General features: G+C 36.9%; 1 gene segment (V, D, J or C); it reads left to right on the forward strand.

Moving 5' to 3' along the window:
* Positions 1 to 673: 673 nt before the first annotated feature.
* On the forward strand, positions 674 to 17,631 carry LOC127450673 (Ig heavy chain C region, membrane-bound form-like). The segment is given in 7 exon segments: positions 674 to 827; positions 14,042 to 14,332; positions 14,504 to 14,797; positions 14,974 to 15,303; positions 15,488 to 15,793; positions 17,001 to 17,155; positions 17,370 to 17,631. Coding segments are annotated over 7 exon segments (1,518 nt in total).
* Positions 17,632 to 18,571: the final 940 nt, after the last annotated feature.

The following is an 18,571-nucleotide window of genomic DNA, read 5'->3' on the forward strand; positions in this document are numbered from 1 at the left end:
GGCAAATAAGCATTATTTTTGCAATACCATTTGGTGGCGCTAGCAGTGCAGAAATTACACAGATTTAAAGGTGTACTCAGTCATTTTTTTTCTATTTTTTTCTATGCTAAACTTTTTACACACACACACACACACACACACACACACACACACACACACACACACACAAATGTTTAAAGCAAAACAGTATTTTTGAAAAATATGTTTAAAATGAAGTACACTTAATGTCAGTCTTTTAGATAAAGCTGCTTTATTATGGTGCTGCTGGGTGAACATTCATGATCGTTTAACGATTAATGCCGAGTTTACACTACACGATTTTAGGCCCGATTTTCACTCGCCGACAGTTGTAGAGATCGCCGACAAAAGCCCGAAATCATAGGCAAATCAGAGCTCGCTCCCGAGAGCGACGAACGCAATGTATGAATTATCAAAGACATGATCTGAGAGAAGCGCTGATGCGTCGCCAGTGTCAGCGAGACACGTAACATGTTAAATATCTGGACCTGTCTGCGATTCCAAATCGCGCAATGTGAAATGTGTTTTGACTGAATACAACTGCAGCGTTGACCTACAGCCAATGAGAGAGCAAGAAACGGGGCACGGGAAGTTTAAGTGGGAGGAGTCCTGATGTACCTGCAACAGAACATCAACTAGCATGGCTCCGGTATCAAGAAAGTCTCATTGGAACGAAGAAATGGAGGAAAAATTAGTGGAACATTGGCAGGAGCACCAGTGCCTATTTGATGTTTCCCCTGAACTGTACCACAACCGGGTGGAGAAAGAGAAGAGTTGGAGAGAAATTGCCAATTCTCTTGGACAGTCAGGTAAGCATATAGGTAGATTTTTCAGTACGAAGTACTTTTTCATATTGAAAGAAATAAAATATGATGCCTTTACACATTATGTACTCACGCATGATCTTGTGTAATTCTCGTATCACTTCTCGCGTGTACTCTGTTGTGAAACGTAATTTGGAGTCCAGGCAGCATCGTCGGTGATTCGGCAATAGTGAAATGTTTTGTAATGTGTTCACCCCTGTCGCCGATTCTTCGTGTAATTTCAAAACCTTACGACTTCCAGACAAGACAGACAGTTGTGTAGTATGAACGGTACCACAATCCGACGTCTTTGAATGTCGTGTAGTGTGTAGGAGGCATAAGACAATGTATTTACATGCATTCTTTTAGTATGCAGGGTACCTTTAAGACGCTGACCATCTCATTTGCATATGCATGTGCTGTGTGATTAGAGAGTTACTCAGTCTGTGTGCAGGTGCAGGAGGATGGTGTCTGATTTGCTCTCCCTGAACTTTATTATACTTTTATGTTTTATGACGCTAATGGTTTGTTAATTCTCTCATGTATGAGAAGAGCGTGCAGCCTGTGTATCTGCCATTAAATATGTGGAATACAGACTTTTGCTGTTTGGCTCCGTGATTTGTCGGACTAAAGCATTTATCTCCGAGTAACAGCGTTACAAGCGCAGCCATGTTGGATTTTATGACCAGCCAAATTTTACTTGCTTAACTCTTACACTCACAATATAAAGTATATTAATCATGGTTGATTGCAAATAGCATATTTGTAAAATGTAGCATGTTTGCTTACAAAATGTGTCAGCCAGAGGTTGCGCTACAGAATAATAATTTATTGATGTACATCACTTGATGTACATTATGTGTTATCAATTTTCTGTCAAGCTGTTTCTCAGTTGAGTCTTGCTTCCTTCCAAGGTTTTGTTCTCATATATTATATCCTTGCTATTAGTACTGTTTACTTTTTTTAATTGCAATCACTATTTACTTTTAGATTACTCATTGCAAGTTTTGGTAAATACAATCATTAATTTAATGTATGAAGTAAAGATTTTATTTTATTTTTTTAAAGTTAACACCCATTAAACATTAGAAAGCATAGCATAAAACAGCAACCTTGCTATTTGTCAGTCAGTGAGTAAAACTAATAAGATACTTAGAGCTGATGTGAGTATTTTTTTAAAAAATTATTTTAATTTGTAAATACTTTCTCCTTTGCCAGCCTAATGTGCAGAAACAGTTAGACAGGTGCTATTATAGTGCAAAAGCCGGTACAAAACAGGTAAAAGTAAACCATTCATAGTGAACGATTTAAAGATCTAATCTGAGTTTTTAATGGCAACCTAAGTGTGTGCACGGCTTCAAGAGAGCAAACATACATCTGTGTTGTACTTCATTTGTTTCTTTAATTCTTTCATAGTACTTATATATTTTCTTTAGGGTCACAAATTGGTGTAAATCAAACAGTGTGGAGAAGGCCGGTTTTTCACGGGACATCGGCTTTAAGGGATCTGCCAATATCCCTTTGTCAAATCCAGTGTCGAATAAAAGCAAGCAGCACCCAACCGATCGAGCAGTTCGTCAATACGAGACATTGGAGAAGCATAAAATTTCAACACCACGTTAACTTTCCTATAATCCACACAGAACCGGACCGAGCCATCGCTCTTAGGTGCCAGAACCACCGGGCTGGCCCAATCACTGTGGGATTATTATATTACCCTCATATCAAGCATGGCCTTTAATTCTTCCCGTACTACCTGTTTCTTGTGTTCGGGTAAGCGGTAGGGTCGATTATGTGCCACTATCCTAGGTTTTGTATTGATGTGGTGTTTTATGAGATCAGTGCAGCCGGGGAGAGGCGAGAGCACATCAGAGAAATTCTTTTGCAACCTCCGTACGTTGCGACGGCAAGAGGTGGTCTCCACAAGTGACCGGGGTGAAGTGATTGGCTTTTAGATTCACCTCCGGTCCGAGCTCATCCCTCTCCGGAACTACCGTCACCAACGACACAGAGACCGCGAATCTCCATGGTTTTAGTAGTTTGAGGTGGTAAATCTGACGTGCCCCACCCCTATCCATATGGACCACCTCATAGTCGACTTCCCCAACTCACCGTGTGACCTCAAAGGGCCCTTGCCACTTTGTGAGTAATTTCAAGCTCGATGTGGGCAGCAATACAAGGACCGTATCTCCCAGTGCAAATTCCCATAGCCGAGATCCCCTGTTATACAGCCGGGACTGACGTTCTTGTGCCTTTGGCAAATTCTCCTTTGATAGATGCCCCAGTGGGTGGAGTTTTGCTCTCAGGTCAAGAACATATTGAATTTCATTTTTACTCTGTGAAGGTCCCTCTTCCCAGTTTTCTTTCATGATGTCTAACATGCTACGGGGCTTACGCCCATACAACAATTCAAATGGGGAAAATCCCGTGGAGGCTTGTAGGACCACTTGTACTGCAGATAACAGGGGTTCGAGCCACTTATTCCAATTCTGAGCATCTTCGTGCACGAACTTACGAATCATATTTTTTAAGGTCTGATTAAATCGTTCAACCAAGCCGTCCATTTTTGGGTGGTACATAATTGTCCGAATCGATTTAATACCCAATAATTCATACAGCTCGCATGGTGTACGTGAAATAAAAGTAGTGCCCTGATCAGTGAGGATTTCTTTCCGAATCCCGACTCGGGAGATAATATTGAAGAGTATCTGCACAACACCACGTGCTGTGATGTTGCACAGCGACACTGCTTCCGGATATTGCATTGCGTAATCCACCAGGACTAATGCAAAGCGATGCCCGCATGCTGTCCATTCTAATGAACTGATGAGGTCCATGGTAATTCATTTGAAAGGAACCTCGATCAATGGAAGAGGGTGCAATGGCGCTTTTGGAGCATCCGGTGGATTCACCAGACATTCACGGCATGCCGCACACCACCGGCGAACATCACTGTGAATGCCCAGCCAATAGAAACAGGCCATAAGACGGCTTAGTGTTTCCCCTATCACAAGTGACCTGCCATCGGGTTATGATGAGCACCTGGAATAACATTTCCCGATGGTTCTTTGGTACCAACAACTGGGTTGTATTTTCTTTCGTGCTAGTGTCTTGTGTCACTCTATACAACCAATCTTTTATAATTGAAAAATATGGATATGTGAGTGCGATGCCCGGCTGAAGACGTTGACCATCAATCACTATCACTTGGTCAAATGCGTGCCTCAGTGTTTTGTCTTGCGACTGCTCTAGAGGGAAATCCCCTACTGGGAATTCCCTAAGGGCAGGGGAGGATGACATCTCCCCCAGTGTCAGCTTAACGGGGAGCAGCTGTAGATGGCCCAGGCCATGCCTCCCCAGCCAGTGCTTTGTACATCCCACACTGATTCCCTTTCTCATAGGACCCATCCACACCGGCCAATTAGTTCCCAAAATTAGCGGATGGGTAAGGCAAGGACTAACCACCGCCTCAATATTATGCTTTTGTCCCCGGAACATTACTGTGACAGTCACTACAGGATAATCATGAATATCCCCGTGCACACACCTCACCCGATTATTTGCCTCCAATGCCCCAGTTTGAACCAAGCATTCAAGGCCCCCACCTCCATTACCAGGCACTGCTCTCGGACATGACCCAGCTCCCCGCAACTCCAACAGACCGGCCTAAACCTCCCGCCCACACTTGTGGCAGTGGACTCCTTCACCTGGGATGAAGAGAGGGGAGAGACAGGGTTTGTTGGAGCAGGGAACCCCCATGACTGGGGAGCCGGTCTTGGGGGAATGTTCCCCCAAGAACAGGATGGAAGGAAGGAGGGAGGGTGAGAGAACAGGGGTGGAGACATTAGTGGGAGAAAGGGCGTGGGGCACGCCGGCCCCCGGATACACTGCCAGATGGTCTTCTGCCAGCTGGACTGCTTCGTCCAGCAATGCCGGTCTGTAGCACTGGACCCACTCGGCCATCTCCTTTGGCAACCGGAAGACGAACTGCTCTAGCACCACCAGGTTGATGACATCATCAGTGTTGCTGTCCTCCTTAGCCAGTACCAACCACCGGCAGGCGTCACGGAGCTGCTGGGCAAAGGCAAACGGGTGGCCGACCTCACTCAGCATCAAGGATCGGAAGCACTGGCGGTGTTCTTTTGGGCTGTGGCCAACCCGTTGCAAGATGGACTTTTTCAGCACCGAGTAGTCCAGGAGGTTGGCAACTGGAAAATGTTGGGCTGTGATCTGGGCTTCCCCGGTCAGCAGGGGCAGAAGGTGCACCGCCCACTGTTCCAGTGGTCACTTAAGAGCTTCGGCATTGTGCTCAAAAAGCTCAAGGTATGCCTCCGTATCATCTTGAGGCCCCCTCTTTGTGAGCAACACGTGGGGATGCGCTGCTGCCAGGGACATGGCGGCCACCCCCTCCTGGGGTACTAAGCTCCTCAGCACCCGCCGGTCCTCCTCCTGGGCCCAAAGGAGCACCTCAAAACACTGTTGCTGCTCTCTCTGAAGTTCCACGAGGGCCTGGTGTTGTCCCTGGTGGATGCTGGCGAGGGACTGAAAGACTTCCTCTAGCGGCGACGACTCCATGACAGTGTATCCTTCTTCCTCGATTCCTGGGTTTCGGCACCAGTGTCACAAGGTTCAATGAATGAGGAAGCTGGAGATGGTTACTCTTTTTCCTTATAAACACAAAAACATTAGCACAAGGCGTAATGGTGAAGCTTCAAAGGAAAGTGAACTACGGCAATGGCCAACACACAAAGTAGCTTCGGCTTCTCTCCCAGTCACATGCTCGCACACTCTCGAGCACTCTGTGGACTGGGCACCTTTTATCTCCCCCGTCTCTCACTGCAAACATAGAAACAGCAATTACCAGCAATTCATTTCAGGTGAAAACCCTTACCGCTTCCTCTCTCCCCAGACGAATGTTCGACCACGCCCTCGCCTCCACAATCACAGAACGTAAAAATGAAAAGATTTCACTACTCATTTTACCGCATTCATCTGGAAGGAATAACAAAGTTTTATACTGGGTAATAATGTCACTTCAAAACATGTAAAGCATTTGCAAAGGTCGACGCTGAAATGAACATAATCTAAAAGTTTCTAATTAACACCTCTTGGCACAACGATGGCACAATGTTTAAAAAGAAAGAAGCTGAAAGTATGAAGCTAATTGTTATCGGCTACACACAAACGGCAACCAATCCACTTCCGTTAGCCATCCAGAAATTCCACCTACATATCCAAATACAATGGACTCACATTACATTGCAGATAGGTTCAGTAGTTCATATTACTTCAATAACTAAATCTAACAAGCTGAACATACCTAAAACATACACAACAGTATGTTACACTAACTGTAACTAATTGTATTTGACATAAATATAGCTATATATGGCTGAAAGTATCTGTACTGTATACAAACGATAATGTTCCTATAAAATGATGAAGTTCCTATAAAAGCTGCAATTTAGAGTATACTACATTCTTGATGCGCGCGCTCTCTCTCTCTCTCTCTCTCCCTTCACAAAGCAGACCCTCTATACTCTGTTGTTATTTGAATGTTTTTTTTAATGTTCCCCATGGGAGGAAGCTGACTGCCAAAGCATAAGACCTGCAGTGATGCACATCAGTGCAGCTGCAAGCATTGTGAACTCAAGGAAGATATTTAACAGGCAAATACAGAATAGAATAGAATAAAAATCAGGTTATTTGAAAAACATAATTAAAAAGAGTGGCATCAGAAATGAACAAACTATCAAAACTTTATGTATTAAATACAATTTTGAACAATTAATCCCAATGCACAAATATCCGAGAAGTACATTAATATCCATTTTTATCTTTGCAATGTGGATGAAAGAGGATTAAACGGGGATGCTACACTGTTGCCTAATTTGGATGTTCTCTCTGGGGATCATCCAAGCATAATGGTCCCTAATCAAGTTTCAACGTGTGCTTATAAAAAAATATTGTATATATTTAATTCTAAAAGAGATTTCTGTAATACGGTAAAAGAACATTCTATAAGAAATAGTGGCACTGGCATCAATCAAGCCTACATGTAAACAGCTGTGGCATTGATGTGCAAAATATAATTTGACACAAGTTCACTGACAGTACATGTTGATTTGGTTTAATAAAATATGCAGGTTTCAAATAATGTAGATCAATTAGATTAAAAGTACTTCGATAAAAGTCTATTTTTAGGTTGTTCCTCTACATGTTTTTGCTGGCTGTGTGACATTTTGTGCATCTCTTGATTAGCACATTTGAGCTTGCTTTTGGATATACTTGGAGGTCACTTGTGTTTGCTAAAAGAATAACTGTCAGGGAATAGTTCTGAACATGATAAAGCTTAGATGTGGGCAATATGGCTCCATCAAGGAAAATATCTCTCTGAATCCTGCTAAGAACACACAAGACTTGAGGCAGCTTTCATACTACAGCAAAATATTTCAAAATCAAGCAAAAATATACATAGGTGAATTATGGACCGGGCCAATGGGGCCAGTACCCAGGGGCCCTTAACTACCAGGGACCCTGGGTTGCAAGGGGTCACAGCCCATCTACTTTGAAAACAAATATTTAATATAAGCTTGAATATGTGGGGCCCCACAGCTTATACAAGGCCCCCTCAATAGGCCCCTGTGACTATGAGGGGCCTCAGTTCTCTAATAGAACTCTTTTGCCCACCTGTTTCTAATTACATTTTTTGAGCCACTCTTTAACACTGCTTGTATCATATTTGATACATATCTTTCTAGAGCCTCTATATCATCAACATGATGAAAACTCATGCTGTGTAGTAGATGTTTTCTGCCTCCTGGTGAAAGTTTCCATGCTCTTATGGAAGTAGATGACCTAGTAATGTATTTTCCAAAACGGTTACCTTCACATTGTGATGCACTCGTCTTTTTGATGTGAAATCTTGATTTTGATAAAGAAAAAAGTACAACAATGATTAGATTTTTACTGATATTTCAAAATGAGTATTTATTGAATTGAAGCAACATGTGATTACTTAAAATTTTATTATTTTATAGACAAACTGTGTTGAAAATGTGTGTATCAAATATGATACAACAGGCTTTGGAGGTATATCTCTCAATCATCATTCCATTCCATTCATGTCCACCAGAATAAAAAAGCTTTTAAAATACTGACATATAATTTTTAAAGATATATTTGAAGTTTGATTTATTTAACATATGCTGCTTGCTCTGTCATTATATAGATTTTGTGGTTTTTATACATATATCATGGTTTGTTATTATAATGTGATCTTACTATTAAAAAAGGCTTTAAAAATTTTTTTCAAACATCAATATAGTGTTTGGTGTATAAAAACAAGATAATTGATAAAATGAATACATTAAAAAAATCAAATTGCATTTGAAGTGCTGAATTGTAATGTCATACATTTCGATAGAGCAAGGAGAGGAAGTTGTCAGGGCCAAACTCCAAAACATTTGGCATCTTTGAAAATCCCAGGGTGTCCTCTTAAGATACACAAACTATATTCTATTCATTGCTGTAACTGCATGTTTGCCCTACATTACAAAATATAACTTGGCTTAGTTGGTTGGGAAAAATAAGTTTTTGATATTTTATTTTGTCTGGTACAAAAGTACTGATTTAACTAGATCCATAAAGTTTGTCAAGACAAAATATAATAGTCTTAAAGTTTTTAATTATTTTAAATAGGGTATAAATAGGGTATAGGGATGATCACTTCTAAATGGAACATGAGATGAGCACATGCCAGAACTGCCTGAACTCTTTGCCGAGTTTCACCAAACCCATGCATAGATGCTGTAAGAGCCTATTTTTTAAATTGTTTAATATTTAAAGTGTTTGATGAAGTTAACATATTTAATAATGTATTATTGCCCCTTTAAATATATGCATGTTTACACATATTGTTAAATTGCTTGTTTTGTTTTTTGTATGCATAATTTGTAGTAGTTACAAGTATTTACACTGAGTTTACATTGATATGCATAGCAAATGCTAAAATAGTACTGTTTGTTTAAGAACAGTGGCTGTTCAGCGAACAGTTCAGTATCCATGCTGTGTGTTTGAATTAATCTGACTGTAAATAAGAGAGACTTAAATAAATATACAAAAGTGTATTGCGTGGATCTCAGCTTTAAAATATTATTAAATCAAAATGAAAATTGGCACATATTCCAAAAAAAGGACCATAACAAAACAATATATTTTCCGTTTGCTGTGTCCTGAGGATTGTATCAGTGCTAGTGTGTTGCACGAGTAGCCTCAATGGCATAGGTTCTGGTCTCATGGAAATCAGTAAGTACCTTAATTGCATTCATCTAATCAATGAGTGCAATTGAGAGGTTGCATTTTCCCTCTAAGATTACATTTTTACTTCACTGATGGTTAGGTTTAGTGTTTGGATTAGGACGTGTGGTTAGTACAGTAAAATATTCATTCCTTTAGACTGTATTACATAATTTACAACTAATAACAACTCTCTTTACAACTCTCTTTTGGTGCCACTCTGTGGACATTTCACCCAGAAACTTGAGTGCCAACCATCTGGCTGGACTTGCGAGAGTTGCATGCGACATTCATATACTGTGTTTATTGTGTTTGTTTAGAGTCCCACAGAAACCCTACACCTACCCCTCTAAATCTAACCTTAACATTAGAAAGCAACTTTTGGACTGACAAGTGCTGTCATATGATCAGAAGGAGTAGTTTCTAGTGAAACTATAAATATCTGACTTTTCCAAGGTCAGGTCATAGTTGATGGGGATTAGGATCTTCAAATTCACAATCTATAGCAATGTTACATATAACTGTTCCTGAAGCCCAAACACAACACATTTTGCATATTAACACTGTATACTAACACACCCATTTCAGGTGTTATCCTAATGCAGATGTAAGATGTTTACTCGTTTCACTGCGGTAATATTTAAACATTGCAAGGAAGCATTGACCCCACTCTTTGATGTAAAGCATATTTTAAAGTGTATGTTGTCCATCCTTTCTTAATAGCACTGTGGTAATTACTGCTTGTAATCCATAAGTATTTTGCCATGAAATTCACAAATCCAACCAGGGATTGAGCTTGCTTTTAAAAGAATTTAACACTGAGGTTTGTATTATTAACCCTCTGATTCATGAATTATCAAATCATGAAGTTAAAACTTAACTTCATGTTAACCTTTTCATGAGTAGGGTCTAAATTCCTCTGCAGTGCCCCCTGGATTGAGTTATTTTGCACGTGACACTGCACAGCCAGTAGAGAGGAGTAGTTTATATATATATATATATATATATATATATATATATATATATATATATATATTACAGTAAACATGTGAACAAATGGGTTATGTCTGCTGTAATGTTTTTGTTTTATTTATTTGTATTTTTATAGCTGTAAAAATCAAGTGTGTGTGTGTGTGTGTGTGTGTGTGTGTGACAAGCGCTAATGTAAACAGACTTGGTTGCGTGCTTCGGATAATCGTGCCCGATCAGCATGTTTTCACTGTGAGTATACGAGTTTTAAACGGTTGTCATGGTGCTTTTGTGATAGTTTGGCTGTCTGTTTCAGAAAACAAACGTATTATATGCCTGAAAAGACTGTTTGAGTTGCTGTTTGTGTGAATGAAAACCGCATCTGCACCTAAGCAGACGTGGCTGCGTGCATGGGAAGATCACGTTTAGATATGATGGATGTGCATATACAAACTGTGAACTGTTATTGTGAAACTTTGGTGAAAATTTGTCTGTTTGTTACATAAATAAACATATTATGTGCTTGAAAAGACTCTTTGAGTAGCTGTTTGTTTGACGAATGACAACCGCTACTAATGATGTATTGACTGTGTGTATAAGAGCTGTAAACTTTTTATTTTGGTACTTTGGTGACGAGCTGGATGTGTATATAAAATAAACTTATTCTGTGGTTTAAAAGACTATATGAGTATCTTTTTGAGCGAATATAAATTACAGACGCTTGACCAGCGCAGCCCATGTTGGCGTGAAAGTCGATTTGAATCTTGCATCTTGTAACGTAACTGGCTGTTGCAGAAACACGTTATTAACCATCACATGTGTGTGACGGTACGTGTGAAATGGTTAAAAGAAAGAATATATTTTGTGTTTTGAGAGGGTTACACATCTGTCCCCTGCAATAAAATATTCTATTATACAGTATCTTATTTTTTTATAATACCCCCATTTGTGGCATAATATTAATTACCACAAGAAATTTTAGACTTTTCTCTTCTATTAAATAATAAAAAGAAGAAGCAAAAATCAAGGTTACAGTGAGTCACTTACAATGGAAGTAAATTGGGCCATATTTTGGAGGGTTTAAAGGCAGAAATGTGAAACTTATAATTTTATAAAAGCACTTACATTAATTATTCTGCTAAATGTTTTATTTGACCTATGAAGTTGTTTAAATTGATGTTTTTGTGGTCATAGGGTTTTATGGTTTACTAAGTTACGTAGTCATGGCAACGGAGATGTTAAATTGGATATAGACTTAACTTTACACAGAAAAGGTTAGTAAGCGATTTTATCACATTAAAATCATGTTAAGATTCATATTGTTTACATCTTGTGACTATACTTTTGAAACAGTGAGTATCTTAACCTTTACGGATCTGTCCCATTCACTTCCATTGTTAGTGTCTCACTGTAAACCCGATTTTTACTTCTTTTTTTCTTTTTTAAGAATAGGAGAGGCAAGTCGAAATATGTTTTAAAACCTGAATATTTTTTTAATACAATTTTTTGCTCCAGTCACATGGTCATGTCATGTGACATGTGGTATGTTTGTTTTGATATTGTTTCATTGGCAACTTGACCATATAAGTTTAGGACATAAGTTTGTATATATCCCTTATATCTCATTAGTTTACACACCCCTTTCAGAATTTATAAAAAATATATATAGATAAGATATACTGTATGTGGTCATATTTTTATATTAGGTACTGGCCATTTGAAGCTGCATAATAGATATTTACATATATCCCACAAGACAAAATAGTAACAATTTACACAAATCATCCTGTTTGAAAGTTAACGGTGGATCCACGGATCGCAATAATCGGTTGATTTGAGGATCAGGGTTTTTGCACGCAAGACCGCGTCCAATGTCGCGTTGTGATGCTTTGACTACTGGGGTAAAGGCACCCAAGTGACTGTCACAAGTAAGTTCTTTACTTTTCTCTTCTGCTTACCTATTTACCATTTAAGGAAAAAAATCTGCGTGTTTTAATCTGCCAACAATTTTGTATGTTAAGGCTATACTTGATGTTAGATGCTAGGTTGTCGTGCTGAACTGAAATTCGTTTCATTTTTATACCAGTGTGACTGAGGTTTTCTTTCGGGAAGTCTTGTCAGTATCTACATTTTTGGAAACAATATTAAAAATTGTAATGAACGCATTCTCAATTAAACTTAGCCTAAATTTATCGTCGGTATCTGTATTGCTTTTACAAATTATATTTTGTTTTATTTTCGATAAGAATCTTAGAAGAAATCATGCTGTATGTAAATCTCTCAAACTTTTAATAATGCAATTGGAACCGTGCAACCACACGTAAAGCGTAGCCTAAATATAGGTAAAAATATAGATAAGAAAATGATATGAAAAAATAACGTGTTCGATTATCGATGTTTCCATTCTGATACACCAATAATACACTAAACACATTGTAAGCTTTTTTCGCATTTTAATTTAGACAGTCTTTTATCAAATGAAAAACTAAATATTTTATGTTTTATTAATTCAATTTTGTTAAAACATTACACAGTTCAATTCGATGGAATTTTGTTATGAAATTGAAATGCGTAAATATCTTAAAAATAGGCTAAAATATATTTTTGAGTGTACGGTCTATGCTAATATATTATATATAGGCTAACAAGAAGACTGTTGTTGTTGCCTACAACTAATATCAAATATAGCGCTGTGCGGGTTACTTCGATTACTGGGGCAAAGGGACGCAAGTGACCATCACAAGTAAGTCCTTTTCTTCAAAACTCAAAATGTTTGTGTTGTAGTAGCCTATTCGTCATTTGTTAGTCGCTTTGGATAAACAGCTGCTATATAATAATAATAATAATACTAATAGTAATAATTTTGTGTTTCTCTTCGCTTTAGTTATTTACGAGGACAATATTTAATGAAAAATAATATCTCGTGTTAACCCATGTTTGCTGTTTAGCATAGACAATTTTTTTAACGTAATCTTTCAAGTAAAAAAAAAAACAGTAATTACTTTTTTATCTTTAAATCTGATCGTATTATACAGTATATAGGTTTTAACAGGGACTTTTCAGTCCTAATGGTTGATTTTTTTCGGACTACTAAAACGAACATATTAAAACTTATATGTTAGTTTTAATTATAATTTTTTTCTTATACACTTCTTTACCATACCTTCATTTGTTTGTCGTACTTTTCTTTGTAGAGATTTTATTGCTCTAGCCTTGTCCCACGCCAGTCTTAAAAAAAAAATAAAAAAAATAAATAATAAAAAAAGGTCATTTAAAATGTCCTTTAAAAATAAGCAATGGGAATCTAAATAGGGGAGTTAAATAAGGTAATCATAAACCTTTTCAATGTTTATCTTATAAAATAATTTTTATATCAAATTTTAAATAAATATCGACGGCCCCTCAGTTGTCATTTTCATCACGACTGACAGTTTTGGCAATAGCACAGTTCTATAAAAGTTAGTGATCTTCGTTTCTAATAAAATAGTTGTCAGAGAAGAGCATACTTGAGATGAAATTTAAGTGTGATATGTAAAAAAATCATGGTATAGATCACTTATGAACCGTTTTGTGCGTGTGTGTGTGCGCGCGCTTCTTTTCCAATCAAACTGTTTAAATTTATGCATAAATTATGAAAATATTCTTTGTTTTTAGGATGCATATAATTCTATATAGGAGTCATTTTATTATATCATATCAAACCCAATACATAATTTGATATGGTGGAAATTTTCATGACTTTTCAGAATTCTCATGTGATGCATGTATATTATTGGCATTGTTAATGGACAAATTAAATAAACAAGTGACAATGAAAAGTGTGTTTTAGGAGAGTTTTATAAAATAATTTTATAAAAGTCCATTGATCAAAAGTACCCATAAGGAAGGATCATCACCAGTTTAGGTATAATCTTTTTTTTGTTGTTGTTGTTGTGTGTTTCTCCCCTTTTTAGGTACAGATCCCAAACCACCGGTCGTGTTTGCGATGTCTCAGTGTGAATCTACCCCTGGTTCCCGAATTCTTGGTTGTTTGGCCTCTGGGTTTTCCCCTGCTGAATCGCTCAATTTCAAATGGACTGATCAAAGCGGAAGTGCCCTGACTGACTTCATCCAGTATCCTTCAGTAAGCACTGATGATAAGACAATAAAAATCAGTCACATCACTATTACCAATGAGAAATGGAATCAAATAGTGTGTGAAGCAGAGCACCCATCGAAAACAGTTAAACAAGAATTCAGAAAAGGTAAGTACAGATATGAATAGTGAGCAAAATGTTTTAGCAATCAGGTTGCACAGATGAAGCAGTTGAGTTCAAGGTATAGTGAATGCTTGCAGTGCTTTACTTTATGAACATTTCAGATGGTCTCCACATAGTTGTTTCATTGTGTTAAAACATAAATTGTTTCAATTATAGTGAGTCCACACACACCAACTCTGAGCCTGGTTCCTGTAACAACTCAGAAGAGCACATTTGTCATCTGTGTTATTGAGGACTTTTATCCCAAAGTCCTCACTGTAACATGGAAAGTTAATTATACCATCAGCCAGAACCAGCCAAATCTGGAGTACAAAAAGAATGAAGATACAGGTCTTTACACTGCTCAGAGTCTTTATAAAGTTGGCAGTGAGATATGGAATACTAAAACTTCCTATACTTGTGAGGTCATGCACCAGAGCATAAATCAATCACAAACAAAAAACTTTAAAGGTAAATAGTCATGTAATGTTATTTTGACCTCTTTTTTGTTGTTATTGTTGTTTTTCTATCTCACTTCTGTCTCCAATGCACGCATGTACCTTCCACCAACATGATGCCCGAAAACAGATGCAGTGTACATTAATTCAAATTAAGGCATTAAATCATCTTCTCACACTCCCTTGTAGCTACTTTTGCACTGACTCTGAAGCCACCCATGGAGAGAGAAATATTCAACCCAGATGAAAAAAGTAAATCCAAAGTTATCTTAAAGGCTGTTGTTTCTGGAGATGAGCAAAATGCAGTGAGAGATGCTTCGGTGTCATGCAAAGTAGAGGATAAATCTGTAGATGTGAAATCAGGTGACGTCCAGACTTCTAAAGACAGCTCACAGTCTATTAGAATCCACAATGTCACTGTTGACCACGAGGAATGGTTTAATGGTAAAATGGTCACCTGTACCACTCGAGACAGAAATGGAAAAGAAATCAAGGAGGAGATCCATTTTAATAAAGGAGGTAAGTGACAATTTTAATTTTATTTTTATTATTTTGTCTCACAGTGCCATTAAAAGATTCTGAAAAAAATGCCATTTGAACTGCTGTGAAGTGCTGTTGACACTGTGGAAATGCATTGACTGGCATTATATAGTCTCATTAATCTCCCATAATCATTGTTATATGATCTTTTTTATATTCCCAGATTTAGACAAAAAGGATCCCAATGTTTTCATTTACAGACCAGACAATGATACACTCTCTTATGTTTCTCTGGTGTGTGAGGTCAACAGCCCTCAACTTGGTGATGTTTATATCATGTGGACAGTGGGCGACGGAAAATACATTGAGGCCCCTACCAGTGGTCCAATCCGCCATAACAACCGCATGTCTGTCCTCAGCATTCTAACAGTGACTGCAGAAGAATACAAAAAATACACAATCTCCTGTGCTGTCAAACATGCCAGCAGGAACAATAAACGCTCACCATTAATAGTATCAACAAGCAAAAGTAAAGCAAAAGAATGTCTTGCTATGCAAAATGATTATTAATAATCTGTCAGCCTTGCATAATATTGAAAATATCTGCCTGATATTTTCAATATGATTGTTTTTCTCTTGCTCATTTGGATAGTCTGAAATGCTATTGTCCTGTTCCTCTCTTTTAATGTATTTTTTTTATTTTGTTCTTTCTTTCTGTTTGTATCACTGTACTGCATGGGTCAAACACCAATGCCACATTGCACCCAAAACTATACATGTAAAGTGTTAATGCAGGGAAATAAATATGATCAATTGAAAATATAATGAGCATAATAAGTGCAAGATTAAAAAAAAAAAAAATTTCATGAGCAAAGATTTATGATGACCTGTGTGATACTTACATGTGCTATTTTATGTTTTGTGCTGTGCTTATTGTGCCACTGTTACTGTTCTTGTGGACTTCATTTTCATGCTCACTAAAAATTAAGATGCCTTTAATGCCGAAACACTTCTCTGTTGCAAAGATTTGTTTTGGTTTTACTGTCTGTTAGCATATTTGTTTGTACGTGTTTTGTATATCATGTGTCTTTACAATATTAAGTATTAAATTTGTGTTTTTGCATTATTTTGTGACAAGTTTATTGGAGGCTTAAAAATCAGAAACATTTGTCTGTGGTTGATTCAGTGTTGAAAATCATAAGTATATCAGTACACAGATTTCTCATGGTAATGACGTTTAGGTTATATTCATTTCCTGCAAGTGACTATAATCACTTATAAAGTTATAATATACCGCACATCTTTTAAATGTTAAATTTGAATATTAAGAGAGATAGCATAGATATGAAAAGAGTGCAGATGTTTTGGGGATGTATAATGGTTACATGTAACATCACTATATCAGGATTAGATGCAAATAGCAAGTTACTCACTAAATGATCATTTTGATTTCTAAATATCTTAATGCGAATATTTATATCATGATGCACCGACCAAATATGTCAGGTAGTGGGCTTATCTGGTCATGTGTACATTCACAGTGCATATGAGTTTAATGTGATTACACATACGCAATACAATTGTGGCGACTGTGTGCTTGAGTGCTTTTAAAACGCCAAATTTAGGTCCTGTAGATTGATGATTTAGATGTATGATTTGTATAGCACACTGTGTATACTGTGCAAACCATTCATGTCCATCTTTGTGTGAATGTTTTTTTTTTATTTTTTTTAAAGGTGAGCCACTAGAGCCAGAGACAGGCTTTGCTTTGCACTGCAATGAAAGTGTTTTGGAGGAGGATGAGTTCAGAAGTCTCTGGTCCACTGCCACATCATTTATCTTCCTCTTCCTGTTTTCTCTGACCTACAGTGCTCTGCTCAGCTTCTTCAAGGTAACCAAAAATTACTAAATGGTAGAGCATTTTAAAGTAGAAGAACATGCATTCTGGGACTATTTTGCTCGACTGTCTAATACATACTGTTACAATTCTACACTTTATTCTTAAATATATATATATATATTTTAAATACATTTTTACTATTGTATGCTTTTTTTTAATGAAACTGTTTTCATAAGATATAATTATTGTCTTTATTTATTTTCAGATGAAGCAGTGAATATGGAGTGATTTGGAGGTTATTTGTTTTTCTTGTCAAATTGTATCTTAGTCTAATATATTTTGAAATCAAAACAAGAAAAGAAACAATTCTCTGTTGCTCTGTCCATGACATTATTGATATTGTTGATATTATTGATTTAACTGATATTTTTGAAACTATACTGTTTCCCTTTATCCAAACATTTTTGGTGATTATTGATAAAGATGTGCTAAGTGTCATACACATCAATAAAGTCTTATTCTGTTTACTCTGTCAAGTTTTTTACATTTTATTCTTTAAAATATCTTCTCTCTCACACACATTTACAAGTGATATTATATGTTATGCAGCATCAGTAGTATTACTGGTTGTTATTGTAACATGAGCTGTTTCTTAGAACAGGGGTGTAACACCAAATTTTGGGCCCAGGATGCAGAAGTATTTTATCACCCCCTAAATAATGTCTTTTAGATGAAAATGTAACATTGCTATATTATGTATAAGTAATTCGCAACTTTTCATTTTATTTTCAAACACAAATATACTTGAATCAAGCAATAATAATAATTTTTAAAAAAATAATAAAAAAAACACTGCCTACTAACAAAATAAATTATACATGTATAAATTGCAAAAATTTCTTGTTGGCAAAGCCACCATAAGATTTCAGAAATGAGTGCCATGTTGTTCAGTTAATTCTGAGGCATTACTGCTGTCAGGTATTTTTTATCAAGTCTTAACTTTTAAATGACATTTACACAGGGTGCAAAATTAACTTAAAATATTACAAAACAAATTCTCATATTTATTCTAATTTGCCAATTATAAAAATCTTTAATAATAAAAAAACAAGTATTTCTTACACTCTAACCCAACTTTCTAAATTACCTTTCTAACCCAAAATGCTGGGTTGAGTCTGCTGGGTCATATTGTTGGGTTATTTTTATCCAAACCATGCTGGATTAATTTAACCCAACGTTTGTTCTGTCCAGTATATAACCCAGCCAATTTTAGAGTGTATGGCTTTCACTGACCTACTATACTTACAAAAGTACGTACTGTATATCTGTCAAAATACTAAAGGAAGACCGTTTTCATATATGTAACGTGCTTTTTTCCAAATACAAGTGGAATCTGAATATGTATATGCTCAAATACACAAACTACAACCATGAAAATATATTTTGCATTATTTATTTGTTTCTATG

Source organism: Myxocyprinus asiaticus, chromosome 13 (genome assembly GCF_019703515.2).
Source record: "Myxocyprinus asiaticus isolate MX2 ecotype Aquarium Trade chromosome 13, UBuf_Myxa_2, whole genome shotgun sequence".
In the NCBI taxonomy this organism is placed as follows: domain Eukaryota; kingdom Metazoa; phylum Chordata; class Actinopteri; order Cypriniformes; family Catostomidae; genus Myxocyprinus; species Myxocyprinus asiaticus.